The 14,714-nt window shown below is 36.1% G+C and overlaps 2 protein-coding genes across 3 annotated transcripts; one reads left to right on the top strand and one right to left on the bottom strand.

Moving 5' to 3' along the window:
- The first annotated feature begins 35 nt into the window (after window positions 1–35).
- On the top strand, window positions 36–8,066 carry LOC116287803 (SWI/SNF-related matrix-associated actin-dependent regulator of chromatin subfamily A member 5). The gene is made up of 24 exons (XM_031694498.2): window positions 36–396; window positions 753–848; window positions 955–1,115; window positions 2,244–2,344; window positions 2,544–2,644; window positions 2,750–2,929; window positions 3,131–3,286; window positions 3,427–3,558; window positions 3,639–3,704; window positions 3,811–3,920; window positions 4,014–4,150; window positions 4,319–4,683; window positions 4,789–4,921; window positions 4,997–5,142; window positions 5,261–5,383; window positions 5,470–5,586; window positions 5,681–5,794; window positions 5,865–5,987; window positions 6,111–6,227; window positions 6,304–6,438; window positions 6,507–6,599; window positions 7,005–7,124; window positions 7,225–7,338; window positions 7,476–8,066. The coding sequence occupies exons 1-24, from the start codon at window positions 346–348 to the stop codon at window positions 7,599–7,601; spliced, it is 3,117 nt and encodes a 1,038-aa protein (XP_031550358.2). The 5' UTR covers window positions 36–345; the 3' UTR covers window positions 7,602–8,066.
- A 1,084-nt stretch (window positions 8,067–9,150) lies between these two features.
- Window positions 9,151–14,175, bottom strand: LOC116287815 (DCN1-like protein 4). 2 transcript variants are annotated; one of them, XM_031694513.2, is made up of 9 exons: window positions 13,757–14,175; window positions 12,122–12,245; window positions 11,500–11,585; window positions 10,875–10,951; window positions 10,566–10,657; window positions 10,369–10,477; window positions 10,083–10,187; window positions 9,782–9,884; window positions 9,151–9,447 (listed from the first exon to the last, which is right to left on the bottom strand). In XM_031694513.2, exons 1-9 carry the CDS (start codon window positions 14,133–14,135, stop codon window positions 9,377–9,379), a joined length of 1,146 nt encoding a protein of 381 aa, XP_031550373.1. In that variant the 5' UTR covers window positions 14,136–14,175; the 3' UTR covers window positions 9,151–9,376. The 2 variants fall into 2 exon arrangements, with proteins under 2 accessions (XP_031550373.1, XP_031550374.1); XM_031694514.2 differs by lacking the exon at window positions 13,757–14,175 and adding an exon at window positions 12,997–13,112.
- Window positions 14,176–14,714: the final 539 nt, after the last annotated feature.

Here is a 14,714-nt window from a genome sequence, read left to right as displayed (position 1 = left end):
ACCATATCTTGAAGGCCTTGTCTATCATGGTTATTAATGTCCCTATAGTCAAAAAAGCAACTATTTGGGCAGTCATGATTCAAAAATTTGAAGAATATTAAACAAAACACATCATTCTATATTTACATCTGATTTACTTTAAAGTTTTGACCAAAAATTGAAATGGTTTTTGGAATAATAAAAGGCCTTTGAAGTACCTATTCCCAGTCCTCTCTCGGTAACTTTTCCCAAGTATCATTGCGGGCTTAGAACCACACTTTGTGCCGCCAAAAAAGCTGTACATAACTTTTTGCCGGGGAATTCGGTTTATACAAAGAAAACCTTCTCATATCTTACTCGAAAATCATGCCTACAGACGACAATACTTCAACAAGTACTGGAAGTCCAGCAGAGGCGGTAAGAATATGAAATTCTGCTCAATTTGAATATATTTTATGCGACTTCATTTAGCGTCAAAAAGTTTGATCTTCATGTTACATTTTCGCGGGAATCTTGTTCTAAAACGAAAATTATTTAAAAAAGAGACTTCAGCTTGTTGCAAAAAGTTTGTTTTCAGTGAGATAAGAGGTTTGCGTCACTCTCGTAGTATGATACCGAGTAATATGCAGGGTTTATTGTAGAGAGTGGCGCGATAGATGTATCCACCTCGTGAGATGTCGACCGGTCCATTGATTAAAACATGGAGCTCATTAGCATTTTGTCATCTCTATTGCAAAAACTTTACTTTCTTTTTTCTTGTAATTGTGCTGTAGCCAGAGGAAGATAATGATGAAGACTATGGACATAAAGCAAGTTCATCTAAAAAGGCCAAGCCAGTTCCTGTATCACAAGAATACCAAGAAAAAATTGTAAGAAAAATAATATTAAATCATATATAGATGTGCATCTAATTAGAGGGTCTTAATTTAACATAGAAGTATCAACTAAAGTGACACATTTTTCTATATATTCAAGGAAAAGGATAGGACAACAAGGTTTAACTATTTGCTGAAGCAAACTGAGATTTTTGCTCACTTTATGGACACCACATCTGGACGTAAACAACCAACAAGCCCTCTGAAGATGAAAACACCACAGTTTCCCTCAAGAACCAGAAAGCTGTCAGACTGTGGAGAGTATGAATATTTTCTTTCTAAAGCTTGTTTTTTATTTTCATAGTCTTTGCTTTCAATAATATATTCATTAACCACTAATGCACCTATCAGCGGCTTCCCCGTGGGGTCGACCCCCGGGCTGACCAGGGAGATTGTAAAAATTCATAAACAATGTTGATCATTTTTCCCAGGGGTAGGGAAGTTGTTCTTTTCAATGTCCCCTGGTCGAGGCATTCAAATCTACAATCTCCCTCATTTTGGTTGAAATTATTGTTATTGTATTTTGAAAACTGAACTCAACACGTAACCATGTGGCTTGCTCAATATTTCAGGTAGTTTTTCATTGAAAAGATTGGAAAAAAACTCTCATGAATTGAAGAATTCACATTCAAAAGTAAAAAAAATCGAGGTGCCTTTGAATAGACCAGTTTCGAATTCCAAATTACCGCTGTTTTCCTTGATTACAGACTCATTTGCACAGGGTTAGCCTCGTATCAGTGTCTAAATATTCACAAATACCAACGGTAAGGTAAAGAATGCACAACTTCAACGATACAAACACTTTGAAACTCGACGGACCTTGACTGGAACACGTGAATATTCTGCACAAACTCGAGGCTAACCCTGTGCAAATGAGTCTGTAATCAAGAAACACAGCGGTAATTTGGAATTCGAAACGGGTCTATTCGTATCTTTGAAACAACAAAGAATGTCAAAAAACATACTTCACGGTGGAACTCTCTCGCCTAGTCAGCCATCTTGACAAGCAGAGATGCATCTGGGTATTGGCAAATAGCACAGGTTACCCAGCCCGACCAAAAACGTCCGTGGTCTAAAAAATTTTTAAATCAGGAGCTATTTCTTTAACTAGAGAGTAAAATCAATCCCCCTGGTGACCTCTGCAATGAAAATAATTTCATTACAATCCCCCACCTCAGTTTTTAGCCACGAGACCAATGTCGCAAATTTTCCCAACCCCAGGGGGAATAACTGGATCCAATCCCCCTATATTCTCCCACCCATCTCCCACCCATCTCCCTGGTCAGCCCGGGGGTCGACCCCACGGGAAAGCCGCTGATAGGTGCATAATGAGAACATATATAAGAACATATTTTTTATTATTATTAACAATGAATATTTGAATTTCAGTCATCGACATAGAAGAACTGAAGAGGAAGAAGATGCAGAACTTATCAGTCAAAACAAAACTTCTCAGACATCTGTTCTTTACTTTGAAAAGTCACCACACTGTAAGTCAATCATGATCATGGTTACCAAACCACAGGGAACCCAATTAGCTAATTTACAAATGGTGCTCCGAAATAAATCCAAGATTTAAAAAAAATTGAATCATTATAAATTTAGACATTTTTGGGTCATGTTCTATCAATTTATAATTATTTATGAGTATGAGGTGTTTAATGTGTACTGCTTATTATTTTTTCCTAGACATCAAGAATGGAGAAATGCGAGATTACCAGGTCAGAGGTCTTAACTGGCTGATTTCTCTGTATGAGAATGGAATCAATGGGATTCTTGCAGATGAAATGGTACAATTATTATATACTTATTTGATGTGGATGTACGAGTGGCTACGGTTTGTAATAAAAAAAAGTCTTCTAATTAAAGTTTCTTGTTTGATGTAATTTGTGCAGGGTCTGGGTAAAACTCTACAGACTATATCATTGCTGGGTTACATGAAACACTTCAGGAATGTCCCTGGACCTCATGTGGTTATTGTACCTAAGTCCACCCTGGCTAACTGGATGGCAGAATTTGAGAGATGGTGTCCAACTATAAGGGCTGTCTGTCTTATAGGCACACAAGAACAAAGGGTAAGTCATTAAGAAGAAAAAACTTTGTCAGCTCCTCCAACCACAACATACACGCCAAGGATACAGAAAGGGTACCTTACCCCTGTCTTTGTATACAGAAGTATACAGATCAGAGCAAGGGAAGTCCAATTTCTCTGGGTTGGGTTGGATTAATCTTGTATTTCACCATATAAATTTTAATTTACTTTGTTGCTTTTCTAGACGGCATTCATTCGGGATACATTTCTCCCTGGTGAATGGGACATTTGTGTCACATCCTATGAGATGGTCATAAGAGAAAAAGCTGTTTTCAAGAAGTTTGCTTGGCGATACATGATAATTGATGAAGCTCACAGGATCAAAAATGAGAAATCCAAGGTAAGGATGATATCACAAAATATCTGCCAAGGCTTTTATTGTGTTTGTTTTTAGGCAGACAGTTAAAGGCTTTTGTCCCTCCAAAGACCCCTCCAAAGATGAAGAGGTTGAGTTTATCTAAATGTACCATTTGTTTTCAGTTATCTGAAATAGTGAGGGAGTTACGATCAGCCAACCGTCTTCTGCTAACAGGAACGCCTTTACAAAACAACCTCCATGAACTTTGGGCTTTGCTGAACTTTTTACTTCCTGATGTTTTCACCTCTTCAGAGGTGAGTACAAAAGTGATAAACATAATATTTCCTACTCAATACTTTTTATCATAATATATTGTTTTCCTCTTGTTATTCAGGATTTTGATGCCTGGTTTAATACCAACAGCATTGAAGAGAAACAGCTTGTTGAACGTCTGCATTCTGTAAGGAAAATAAATATGAATTTGAAATTTTAAGAAGATTTATGAATTATTATTACCAAGAATGTGCTCTTTGTTATAGTTACATGTAGTTGTTATAACTTTTCAGGTACTGAGACCATTTCTTCTGCGTCGTCTTAAATCTGATGTAGAGAAAAGGTTGCTGCCTAAGAAAGAAATCAAGGTTTATGTTGGCTTGACAAAAATGCAAAGAAAATGGTAAAATACTTAATAAATTGAATCTAAAACTGAAGCCATTTCATATGCATTTATTTCTAAGACCATCTATTTGTTTCATCTAATATTGTGTAGGTATACCAAGATCCTTATGAAAGACATTGATGTCGTTAATGGAGCTGGCAAGACAGACAAGATGAGACTTCTGAACATTCTTATGCAACTTAGAAAATGTTGCAATCATCCGTACTTGTTTGATGGTGCAGAACCAGGTGCATTATAAACTAAATATTTTCCACTCCATACAACTTTTACCACAGCAGTGCATACCACCCATGCATTTACAAGACTTTTGCATTTTAGGTTACTATTTCTGTGATTTCCATGCACGAGGGAATAATTATTATAGGTTTGTAACACCTCTCTTACCTGTTGTGTAGGTCCTCCATACACTACAGATATGCATTTGGTGGAAAATAGTGGTAAACTAAGACTCCTAGACAAGTTACTACCACGATTGCAGCAAGAAGGCTCTCGTGTGCTGATCTTTTCACAAATGACAAGGGTATTGGACATTCTGGAGGATTACTGTCTATGGAAACAGTATGAGTATTGCCGTTTAGATGGACAGACCCCTCATGAAGAAAGACAATCGTACATCAATTCCTACAACATGCCTAACAGTTCAAAGTTCATTTTCATGTTGAGCACAAGGGCTGGTGGTCTTGGTATCAACCTGGCAACAGCTGATATTGTCATTCTGTATGACAGTGACTGGAATCCACAGGTTGACTTGCAGGCCATGGTATGTGCAATATATACATTTTAAATTTTATCTGTACAGGTATGCTTAACTGTAAATAAACCTAATGACTTGGTGTTTATTGAGTTTACTTTCTTTTTAATAAAGGATCGTGCGCACAGAATTGGTCAAAAGAAACAAGTAAAAGTATTCAGGTTCATAAGTGAAAATACTGTGGAGGAAAGAATCATAGAACGAGCTGAGATGAAGCTAAGGTTAGATGCTGTGGTTATCCAACAAGGTAAGTTAATACTCAGTTTTTGTTGCTATTGTTTATTTGTGTCTCAATGAATGTGTTTTTCCTGTTATATTCCAGGTCGTCTGGTCGATCCTAACCTCAAGGTTAGCAAGGAGGAGATGTTAAGCATGATCAGACATGGTGCAGAAGCTGTGTTTGCCTCTAAAGATGATGACATTACTGATGAAGATGTTGATACTATCCTGCAAAAAGCAGAGAAGAAGGTAGGTGGTTCTTTCAGTAGCTGTCTTGTAGACCAGTGATTAGTGGATTTGAACATCGTGCTACATACAGACCCAAGCTAGAAGATTGATATTCTTCATTCATCTTATTGAAATCTAGACTGCTGAAATGGAAGAAAAAATGAAGAAGTTTGGTGAAGGATCTCTTAGAAAACTAGCAATGGATGCACCTGTTGAGAGTATTTTCCATTTTGAAGGTGAAGACTACAAAGAAAAACAGAAGGTATGATGGAAGTATTATCATGTGGATATAAATGAAATCAAGACTGGATAATTTATCTCACCTTTATCTTCTCTTTTGTAATGCAGTCAGGTGGATCTCTTCCTCGCTGGATTGAGCCTCCTAAGCGAGAGCGCAAGGCCAATTACGCAGTAGATGCATACTTCAGAGAAGCATTGAGAGTCAGCGAGCCCAAAGCACCAAAGGTTAGCTTAAGAATCAAATCCTATTTCTCCTGTTCAATTGCTACTATTGTATTTTTGTCATGGTTTCATCGGTACTTTTTTCCCCCATGGATAGGCTCCAAGACCACCCAAACAACCAAATGTACAAGACTATCAGTTCTTTCCACCAAGGCTCTTTGAACTTTTGGACAAAGAAATCTATGCCTTCAGAAAGAGCATTGGATACAAGGTAATTCTTAGAATATACATAGACATGGCTGCATTATCCTTTCAGCTTACCCCTTGTTACCTTGCTTTAGATGCCTCTGGACTATGATGATCCTAATGCAGAAGAGAACCGTAAGCAGGAACAACAACTTATTGATGATGCTGAGCCTCTGACAGAAGAAGAAGTTGAAGAAAAAGAACAGTTGCTGCAAGAAGTAAGTAATGAGAAAAAGAAAATAATGATGGCTGCATACAAGTTCACCACATTCTAAAACAAATCTATCAAACCCTTTGTAATGTAAATATAAAAGCTGATTATGATCGTTATTTAACTTAAGGGATTCACCAACTGGTCAAAGAGAGAGTTTAATCAGTTTATCAAGGCTATTGAAAAGTATGGTCGTGATGATATGGAAAGTGTTAGTCAAGAAGTGGAGGGCAAAACTCCTGAAGAGGTAAGCAGCAAATGTAGAATAAACTGTTCGTCTTAATGACAGTTACTGATCAATGATTATATTTGTTTTTGTGCAGGTTTTGGCATATGCAGCTATCTTCTGGGAGAGGTGTGATGAACTCCAAGATGCAGAACGTATTATGGCTCAGATTGATAGAGGAGAGAGCAAGATTCAGAGGAGGATCAGTATAAAAAAGGCTCTTGATGCAAAGGTTAGATACAGCATGTTACATTAGCTATTAATAACAAGACACTTACTGATTGGTTGATTGTACATTAGATGTCCAGATATCGTTCACCATTCCATCAACTACGAATCCAATATGGCACAAACAAAGGCAAGAATTATACAGAAGAAGAGGATCGCTTCTTGGTGAGCACAACATACTGTATTAACTAATTATAGCGCAGTACTGATGAAAGAATGTGTTGTTCCAGAAATTATCCATGTCCTCCCCACAGAGGAATTTTTTAAAGACCCCTACCCCCAGAAATTCTAATTTTCTGCCATACAAACTGTATTTTTGTTCTTTCTACTGTAAATTCCTCTGTGTGTGTGGGGGGGGAGGGGGGGGGGGGTTGGGTATAAATAATTTCTGGATCAACACAACAGCCATCAAGTCTATTTCTTTTATAAAATACATATTATGATAACCTTTTTTTTGGATAGGAATGACACAAATGATAGTGTGCATGCATTGTGCTCTCATAAAGCACATTCTCCCAACCAATCAGAACGTGAGATTAACAAAAGTTATTTTATATTGTGGTTTCATAGATTTGCATGGTCCACAAGCTAGGCCTTGAAAAGGAGAATGTCTATGATGAGCTGCGCATGGCTTGCAGAAGTGCACCACAGTTCAGGTTTGATTGGTTTCTCAAGTCGAGAACAGCTCAGGTACTTCATACTTTTGATAAAGTACTGTGACTTTTAATAGGAATCCAATGATTTTTTATTTGAATATTTTTTAAGCTAACAGTCTGCATTTTTGTAAAAGGAACTTCAACGTCGTTGCAACACACTTATCACCTTGATAGAAAGAGAGATGATGGAACTAGAAGAAAAGGAAAAGGCAGAGAAAAAGAAACGTGGACGATCCGCAACACCTAAGGTATTACACAATATTGTTTAGTGCTTTTAGAGTGTGGCTAGATTACCAATTTATCAAATTTTGATCAAATCTGGTTTGTACAGCAGCTTAAGTGTTTACTGTTAAGGAAAACCTAACTCTACTTTTCAATATTTTAGACACCTCAAACAGGGGAAAAAGAAAAGAAGAGAAAAGCAGATGGAACTCCTGATGGAAGAGGAAGAAAAAGAAGAAGTAGATCATCAAACGATGAGAAGTCTATCAGCTTAACATCAATTACCTAAGAAACTAACTTTTTAGTTGTTGTAACATATGCCATCATGTTATTCAAGATCTCTTTACATTGAATGCTTTGTTTTCTTGCACGAATATGGTAACTGCATTCAAACAAATCTAGCATCATATTTGTTCCATACTTAGATGGGGATGTGTGTAATAGGATTTGAAGGTAATACAGTATGTATTTCCTTAAGACTTCCCCAAAGAAATTTCCCCATTCTCCTTCTGTCGGCAGGTATGAAAAGTTGGAACTATACCTGGACTTAATAATGTACATGCAAGCATTCTGAACAACTTGGAATATTGTGACTAACAATTACATTTTTATTTGTTAATAGTGACTATTAAATTCGCTTTTTCTTATTGCTACTAGTCAGTACGCTTTGTTGTAATATTATTTTGATGTAAAGAAAGATCATTCATGTTTTGTAATATATCTGATTATCTGAAAAATAAATTGTTTTCCTATCTTTTCTTGTTTGGTTTGGAGGATTTTATAAATTCCTTTTCTAGACAAGCTACATTACTTATTCCCTGCTGGCAAGTCTGACCCTTGTTTGCAATTCTTATCCATTTTCTCTGCCAAGAGAATGGAGACTCTGCTAGCAAGCAACATTGCTTATGCCATGGGTAAGCCCTGTTTACACTAGTGAGTTTTGCGGCGATTTTTGCTGCAACTTTTTCAGTGATCCTGTCCATAATAAATAATGGTAATTTCTTGTAAAGTTTACCAAGATTTTACTAGACTAATGTCTCTTTTGAAGGATGAGACAAAAGATTTTATATTTCCGAAAATTGCCACAAAAATCGCAGTAAAAATCACAAGTGTAAACGGGGGTTTTAAGCCAAAACAAAATATGGGAGTGGATTGAAGTTTAATATCTTGAAAAAAATTTCATGTGTTCCAATGAAGGTCCATGAGATTTCAAATGGTTTGAGTTATTGAAGTTGTAAAATCTTTACTTTATGTTGGTATTTGTGAATATTCTGAAATGAGTACTGAGTAAATAAGTCTAATCAAGAAAAACAGCATTTGATGAATTTTAAGATGGGTCTATTTAACATCCTTATTGCAAGTGATCTTATATACCCCTAGATAATAAGCCAAGAAATAATTGAAAAAGAGCTGTCATTGCTCAATTAATCATAGAACTTTATTTCCAACAAAATTTCAAATGTATAGTATGTCCTAAAAAAGGTTAACCATCGAGGCTTCTTCCAAACTGATAAAAGAGCTTCAAATCTGAGGTAGGTCAACATTGCAAAGCTATTACAAGGAAATAGAATACTGTAGAATTAGCATGGATCATGTTCATCACGAAATGGTTTACCAGCTAGTACTGTTCTGATAAAGGCATTGACATCGATCAGCTGAATTATAACTTTTACTTTATCAGATAGTTCCCCCAGACTATCTGATGTCAATTGAATAAAGACCCTGGCAATAATATTCAGGCTCAAAAATATGTTTCACAGTTTATATTATTATTAGTGACTGTCCATTAAACAGCTGTTATGCGCACCATAAAACATGAACAAAACAATACTCAAATATATCTTGGTGTTCAATCCATAAATGTTTTAATACTCATTTCATAAATGTCACTGTCAGCTGATAGTTATCTTGTCCCTTAGTATCAATCTTTTCCATCCTTTCAAATATACCTTGAAGTTTATAATATTATGGCTTTAAAAGTTAATGAATTTTCAAGGTCAATCTGTTCATTTTTCTCATTAACAAGTCCATATATAATAGCGTTATTGACATTGAGCAACAACGTCATGTAGATGCTTCTGTATTCTGATATTTTGTTCTGTACCACTCCACAAACTCATCCATAAGAACAGGCCCTGCAATATTGCAAGTTAAAAAGGTGCAGATTAATAACAAACTTCTAAATTTATTGGCTGCCCTGAAACAACCTCCAAGGGTGTAGCCAGGGGGGAACGAGGATTTTATATGGTAATTTCATTGTTTTTAAACGTAAAATGTAATGCTGCTTTTTATATAGATTTTAGATATAGATTTTATTTTTGGTTTAGCGTTTCAGGTGGGGCGCAAACAAAATGGCGGATTTTTTATTTCCCCCCCTCCCCCCCTCCTGGGAAATCCTGGCTAAGCCCCTGACATTGGTTTAAAAGTTGTTTATTTCAATTTTATTCTGTAATAATCATTGTTACTTACATGCTCCATCTTCGTCATAGTTTGACAGATCTGTTGAAATTGATCGACTGAATTCCAAAACATTGCACCACTGGTCTCTATTAATCACCTTGTATTTTGATTGCTGTAAAAAATGACAATAATTTAGCCAGTTAGCATTTTATAAATATTAAGACATAAGTTGCAAACATCACCAAGAGAATGAAATATCAAAAAATATGGTTGTCGCATTTTCAACAAAAGAAACAAATAAAAACTAATATTGATGCATTCACTTCAGATCCTTGGCTCAACATACATATCACATTACTACTTTATTTACCTGCATAAATTCTAGGAAATGATCAATAAGACTCCATTTGCCGTTTAGAAGTACTTTTAACATAGCCATGGCAGTATCAATATCCAAGGTACGCTGCTCATGATTCTATGCACACAAACAATAGTAAAACATCAAAACAACTGGCAAGCTAAAACATCAAATTATAATCAACATTGCATTGAACAAGACATAATATTGAACCAAGACATTGCATTGAACAAGACATCGCATTGAACAATAATTCTCACTCAAATGCAGAGATCTACGGCAGTTTAACATAACTTACTCTGCAAAAGTCAAATGCATATCTGTATATTTTCTTAAAAGTTGGATTATCCCTTAATATTGTAGTTAAACTGCTCAGACGAGCTTGAAGCTTGGCTGTTGAATCACACCTTCATCAAAAGATATTAAGAACAGGTCATTCAGAATGTTTCAAACGCTTTCATTTTTAATTAAACAGATATTTCAAAATATTCTTACTCCATATTTCCCATTCCTTTGCTCCATTCATTGAATTTGAAGTAGCCTAATGTTTCAGCTTGTAATTTCCATGCCACCACCAGCATGACGACCTGAAATATATTGGTCATAGAATGTAATCAGTCTTTATACTAAAGGTACAAGGCCACTAGTTAAGTTCTAAGGATCTAGAAAGGGCTGGACTATCCATATTATAAGAACAGGTGTTCACAAATGCCCTGAGGGTTGAGACGTTGGGTTGAATCATTAAATCAAACAAAATAGATCAGTTTCTGGAATATACTGGAAGTAAAGAAAAACACATCTTACATTTTCTGGATCGACAGCCAGATCACGACACAGTTTCTCAATACCATCTGGACCTATTGTGTCTGGATCATCTTGAGCTACAAAATAAAATCCAAGGTTCATTCACACATCCTGTTTATTCCTAAGGGACAGGAGACCTCATTTATATGCCACCAGTATAATAGATGATGCTCTATAATTTATATAGCAACCTTTCTTTATGTATATAATCAAAGGCGCTTATATCATGATAGGTGGCTAGTGTGGGGGGTGTAGGCACTGAGGGTGGTCACTGCCAGGGTTTCTTTACATCCTCAGTGTGGTTCTTTTACGTCCCTCTGATGTTGGTTAGCAATAATAAGTGGAGAGACAAGACTACCATTTAAAGTGGTCAGCCAAACCACTTGAAAGTCTAACCATTTTGAACACGTAATTATGAAGGCAGAACTTTCTCCTCAGTCATCTTAAGACCCTGACTGTTTGTCTGGCCAGGACTTGAACCACAACCTCCCACTTTGAAAACCGACATGGTTACGAATTACGAACTGAGCTCACCAGAAAGAAGTGTAATAGACTTTTGTCTACACTTGACAACTAAATTTAAATTCTTAAACCCTCTAGCCTAAGTAATCTATACTTTAATTACCTGCATATTGAAGAAACCATGACCTGCACTTTCTCAGTGAAAATGGTTTAGATAAATCATCATCCTCCGTACATGCATGTAGGGTTCTAAGAGTAACAATTAGACATTATTTTACTGACCTCACTTCTCAAGAAAACATTAAAGATTTGTCAATCTGTGTTGCACAATTTAAATGTCTGGTTGGGAAGCATTGGTGGTGTATCAACACTACACCCCCTCTGGGGTCTAGAGTTTGATTCCTGACTTCTGCAATGCCTGATACCATATGAGGTACTTGTTGGGTCTCTTTTATCAGGGATTTTCAATCTGTGGTTCACTCTATAGGCTGGGTGAGTGTCAATAAAATTGATGGTTGTCAACTCACATATTGTAGCTACTCACTATAACAGGTAATGATTTGCAGGATTTGTCAACTAACTAATCTAAATGGGTTTACCACAAAAATGTAGAAGTTGGAAGTTGATTTTTATGGAGGGAGGAAAAACCGGAGAATCTGGAGAAAAAGCCTAAAAGCACAAGAGAGAACCAACAAACAGCTCTACTCAAGTAGGTCATTGAGAACTGTTGGACTCAAATCTGGGTTGCTTGTTGAGAGGTCAAGTCCTGGAATCAAAAAGCTTACCTCACTTTACTATCTTCTTTGGATTTTTTACTCTTTGTTTCATCTCGTGATGTCTTTCTTTTTCTTTTTGCTGGCATATCACCTGTTTTTCTTGGATCCGTATTTATATGCTTCTCATTAACTTCTGAAGGCAATAAAGCATTCATGAGGCTAATTATCATATCTAAATTCAATGAACTCATTCAAACCCGTGTTTTAGCAAAAGCTCAGTAAGTGAGCAGTGCAGTAGTAATTATTTAATTTTTTTTGATATTATCACAATAATAATCTGCTTATACACTCGATGATACATACACTTAACATATATAACACCGATATCATTATTTCCTTTCAACTGCGCATGAAAAAACAACAGCAATGGATCAGGAAAAAATATGTTTGAAACAAAAGGATAACATATTTATAACATCAATCATGGATTAAAACATTGAAAATGAAGTCTATCTTCCTAGCTGTTGATAGGCTCCAACATTTATTCTGCATTTGAAAAAAGACGTTTTCGTTTCTGTAGCGTTTATCTCTTGACTTTGTTATAATGAACAATGACAGGGGAGCAACTAGATTAAATTGCTCCCATTAACATGCACTCTCAGGTCGACAATGCACGATGACTTCTGTTATAGGGCGTCTTACGATTGAATATCAATTCTCAAACCTATCTAGTATCCAGTCATTTAAAATCTGGTCAATAAGAGCAAAAACAGCAACATTTGCGGTAATATTTTGATGATAACGTAAACTATACAAGCAAGAACGACCAAGGCACGTTACAAAACACGCGATGTAAAAACACATGAATCTTTGACTTTTAACACAATAAAACTACCCATTACACTAGCCTTACAAATAAGCAGGATCTTGGATACTAGGATTACCTGTAATGTTTAAATTCGTGTATGTTTACGAATGTTTTTCAGTGTTTTTTGTCCATTCATTCATGAACGTTTGAATGTCTTTGCTGATGGATGCCGGGACTTGGTAACCACTCGACACTTGCTTCGCTTGTTGGACAAAAATTTGCGCACGTGGGTTTGCCTCGATGTCAGGCTAATCTTTTTTTTTTACTTTTTTCCTCCTTTTCGTTCATTCTTTCTTTCTTTATTCTTTTTTCAGTCATTCCTTCCTTTTCAGTTTTCTGTTATCTATTCATTTCGGTATATTCTTTTCGTTTATCTACTTTTCTATTATCTCTATTTTGCCTCCAAATTTTCTACAGCGAACAATTTACTTTACTTCTATCTAGCCTTTCTTTCTAGTTTCTTATTCGTTCATTTTTGACAGTGTCAGACGTCCCACTTTTATGTTTCATTCGCTCTATCTTTCATAGTTTCATTATTATTTTTTTCAGATTTTTCTTAGAGTTTCCATTTGTCATTTTTCTCTTTCCACAACTTAGAATTGATCAAAAAACAAGCTCAAAGTTTGGACAATAAATAAATTAGCAAGCCGGAAGAATTTTGAGTTTTAAACCGATTTTAATCATATGTCGAAGCGGGGCGTCGGTCTTGAACATCCTACGCAAAGAAACTTTTTCGTGCAGTCTTTCTCGCGCGTCCGTTTTGCTGCTTGTTAGAAAGGCATTCAAAATGAAACGTTCTCAACTAAAATCACTAACTGAATAAATGATTTTCTTACCTGAGCTGTTCGTGGTTGTCTTTTTTACACGACTTGTATTACCGCATTCGTTAGAGGTGGCTGGATTTTCATTGAGGATGATATCAGTCTGTTTGCTAGTTGATGGTGTGCTGGAACTGCTGGGTCTAAGATTGTCAAAACTGAGCCTCCGTTCATCGTCTGACCCATTTTTAGCGATGATAGATTTTTCATCTGTAGATAACTGAGTTGTTTCAACAGAATTAGATGCAAGTTGTTGGTCATTTAGCATTTGTGAGGAAGACGACTCAGTTTGCGCAGTTTCTTTACTTGAAGGGTCCATCGATAATTGGAAAACGTGGCTCTTTATGATCCTAAAAACTCCTCTGCGATAAACAAAGAGAAAAACCAGGCCGAACATGATGAGCCTTCGAGGAGTGAAAGTACTGGCTATCTTTGTTAACCACGTCCATATGACTTGCATCACTGATAGAATAAACGAACCTAAAAACCCTGGTCACGTGATTCCATAACACTGACGACGTCATAACCGATGGTGCTTACGTTATACTGTAATTAACAAATAAATTAAAGGTACTATTACGTCACAGAAAGTCAAGCTTAATTGCCATAATTTTTTAATTAATTTAAAGGTAGAACATAGAAAATTAGTTCATCATGTAGCTCTAACCAGATTTTTACTCGTAGATAAGTTACGTTCATTAGGGAGTTTACTCATTCTAGGACTATATCTTGAGCACCTGATCTTAAGTTAATTGAAGAAGGTTGTTTTTTTACATACGTAAGAATTACGCACACTAGTTTGATCACAGTCGTCAGTGTTCAAGGAAGGACATTCCAACATGTGTAATGATTGGCTCAAACTATAAGAAAAACCTGCTTGTTAAAAAAAGCTTGACAGCTGTGTGCACGTGCTTTACTGAGAGGATCGACGATTGATATACATATTGGTAATATCAAGAAACGACTTTCGTTTTGG

Source organism: Actinia tenebrosa, unplaced genomic scaffold (genome assembly GCF_029948245.1).
Source record: "Actinia tenebrosa isolate PJP-AT-01 unplaced genomic scaffold, QUT_ActTen_1.0 PGA_scaffold6__47_contigs__length_16458017, whole genome shotgun sequence".
Classification (NCBI taxonomy): Eukaryota; Metazoa; Cnidaria; class Anthozoa; order Actiniaria; family Actiniidae; genus Actinia; species Actinia tenebrosa.
This window is presented reverse-complemented; position numbering and strand designations above follow the sequence as displayed.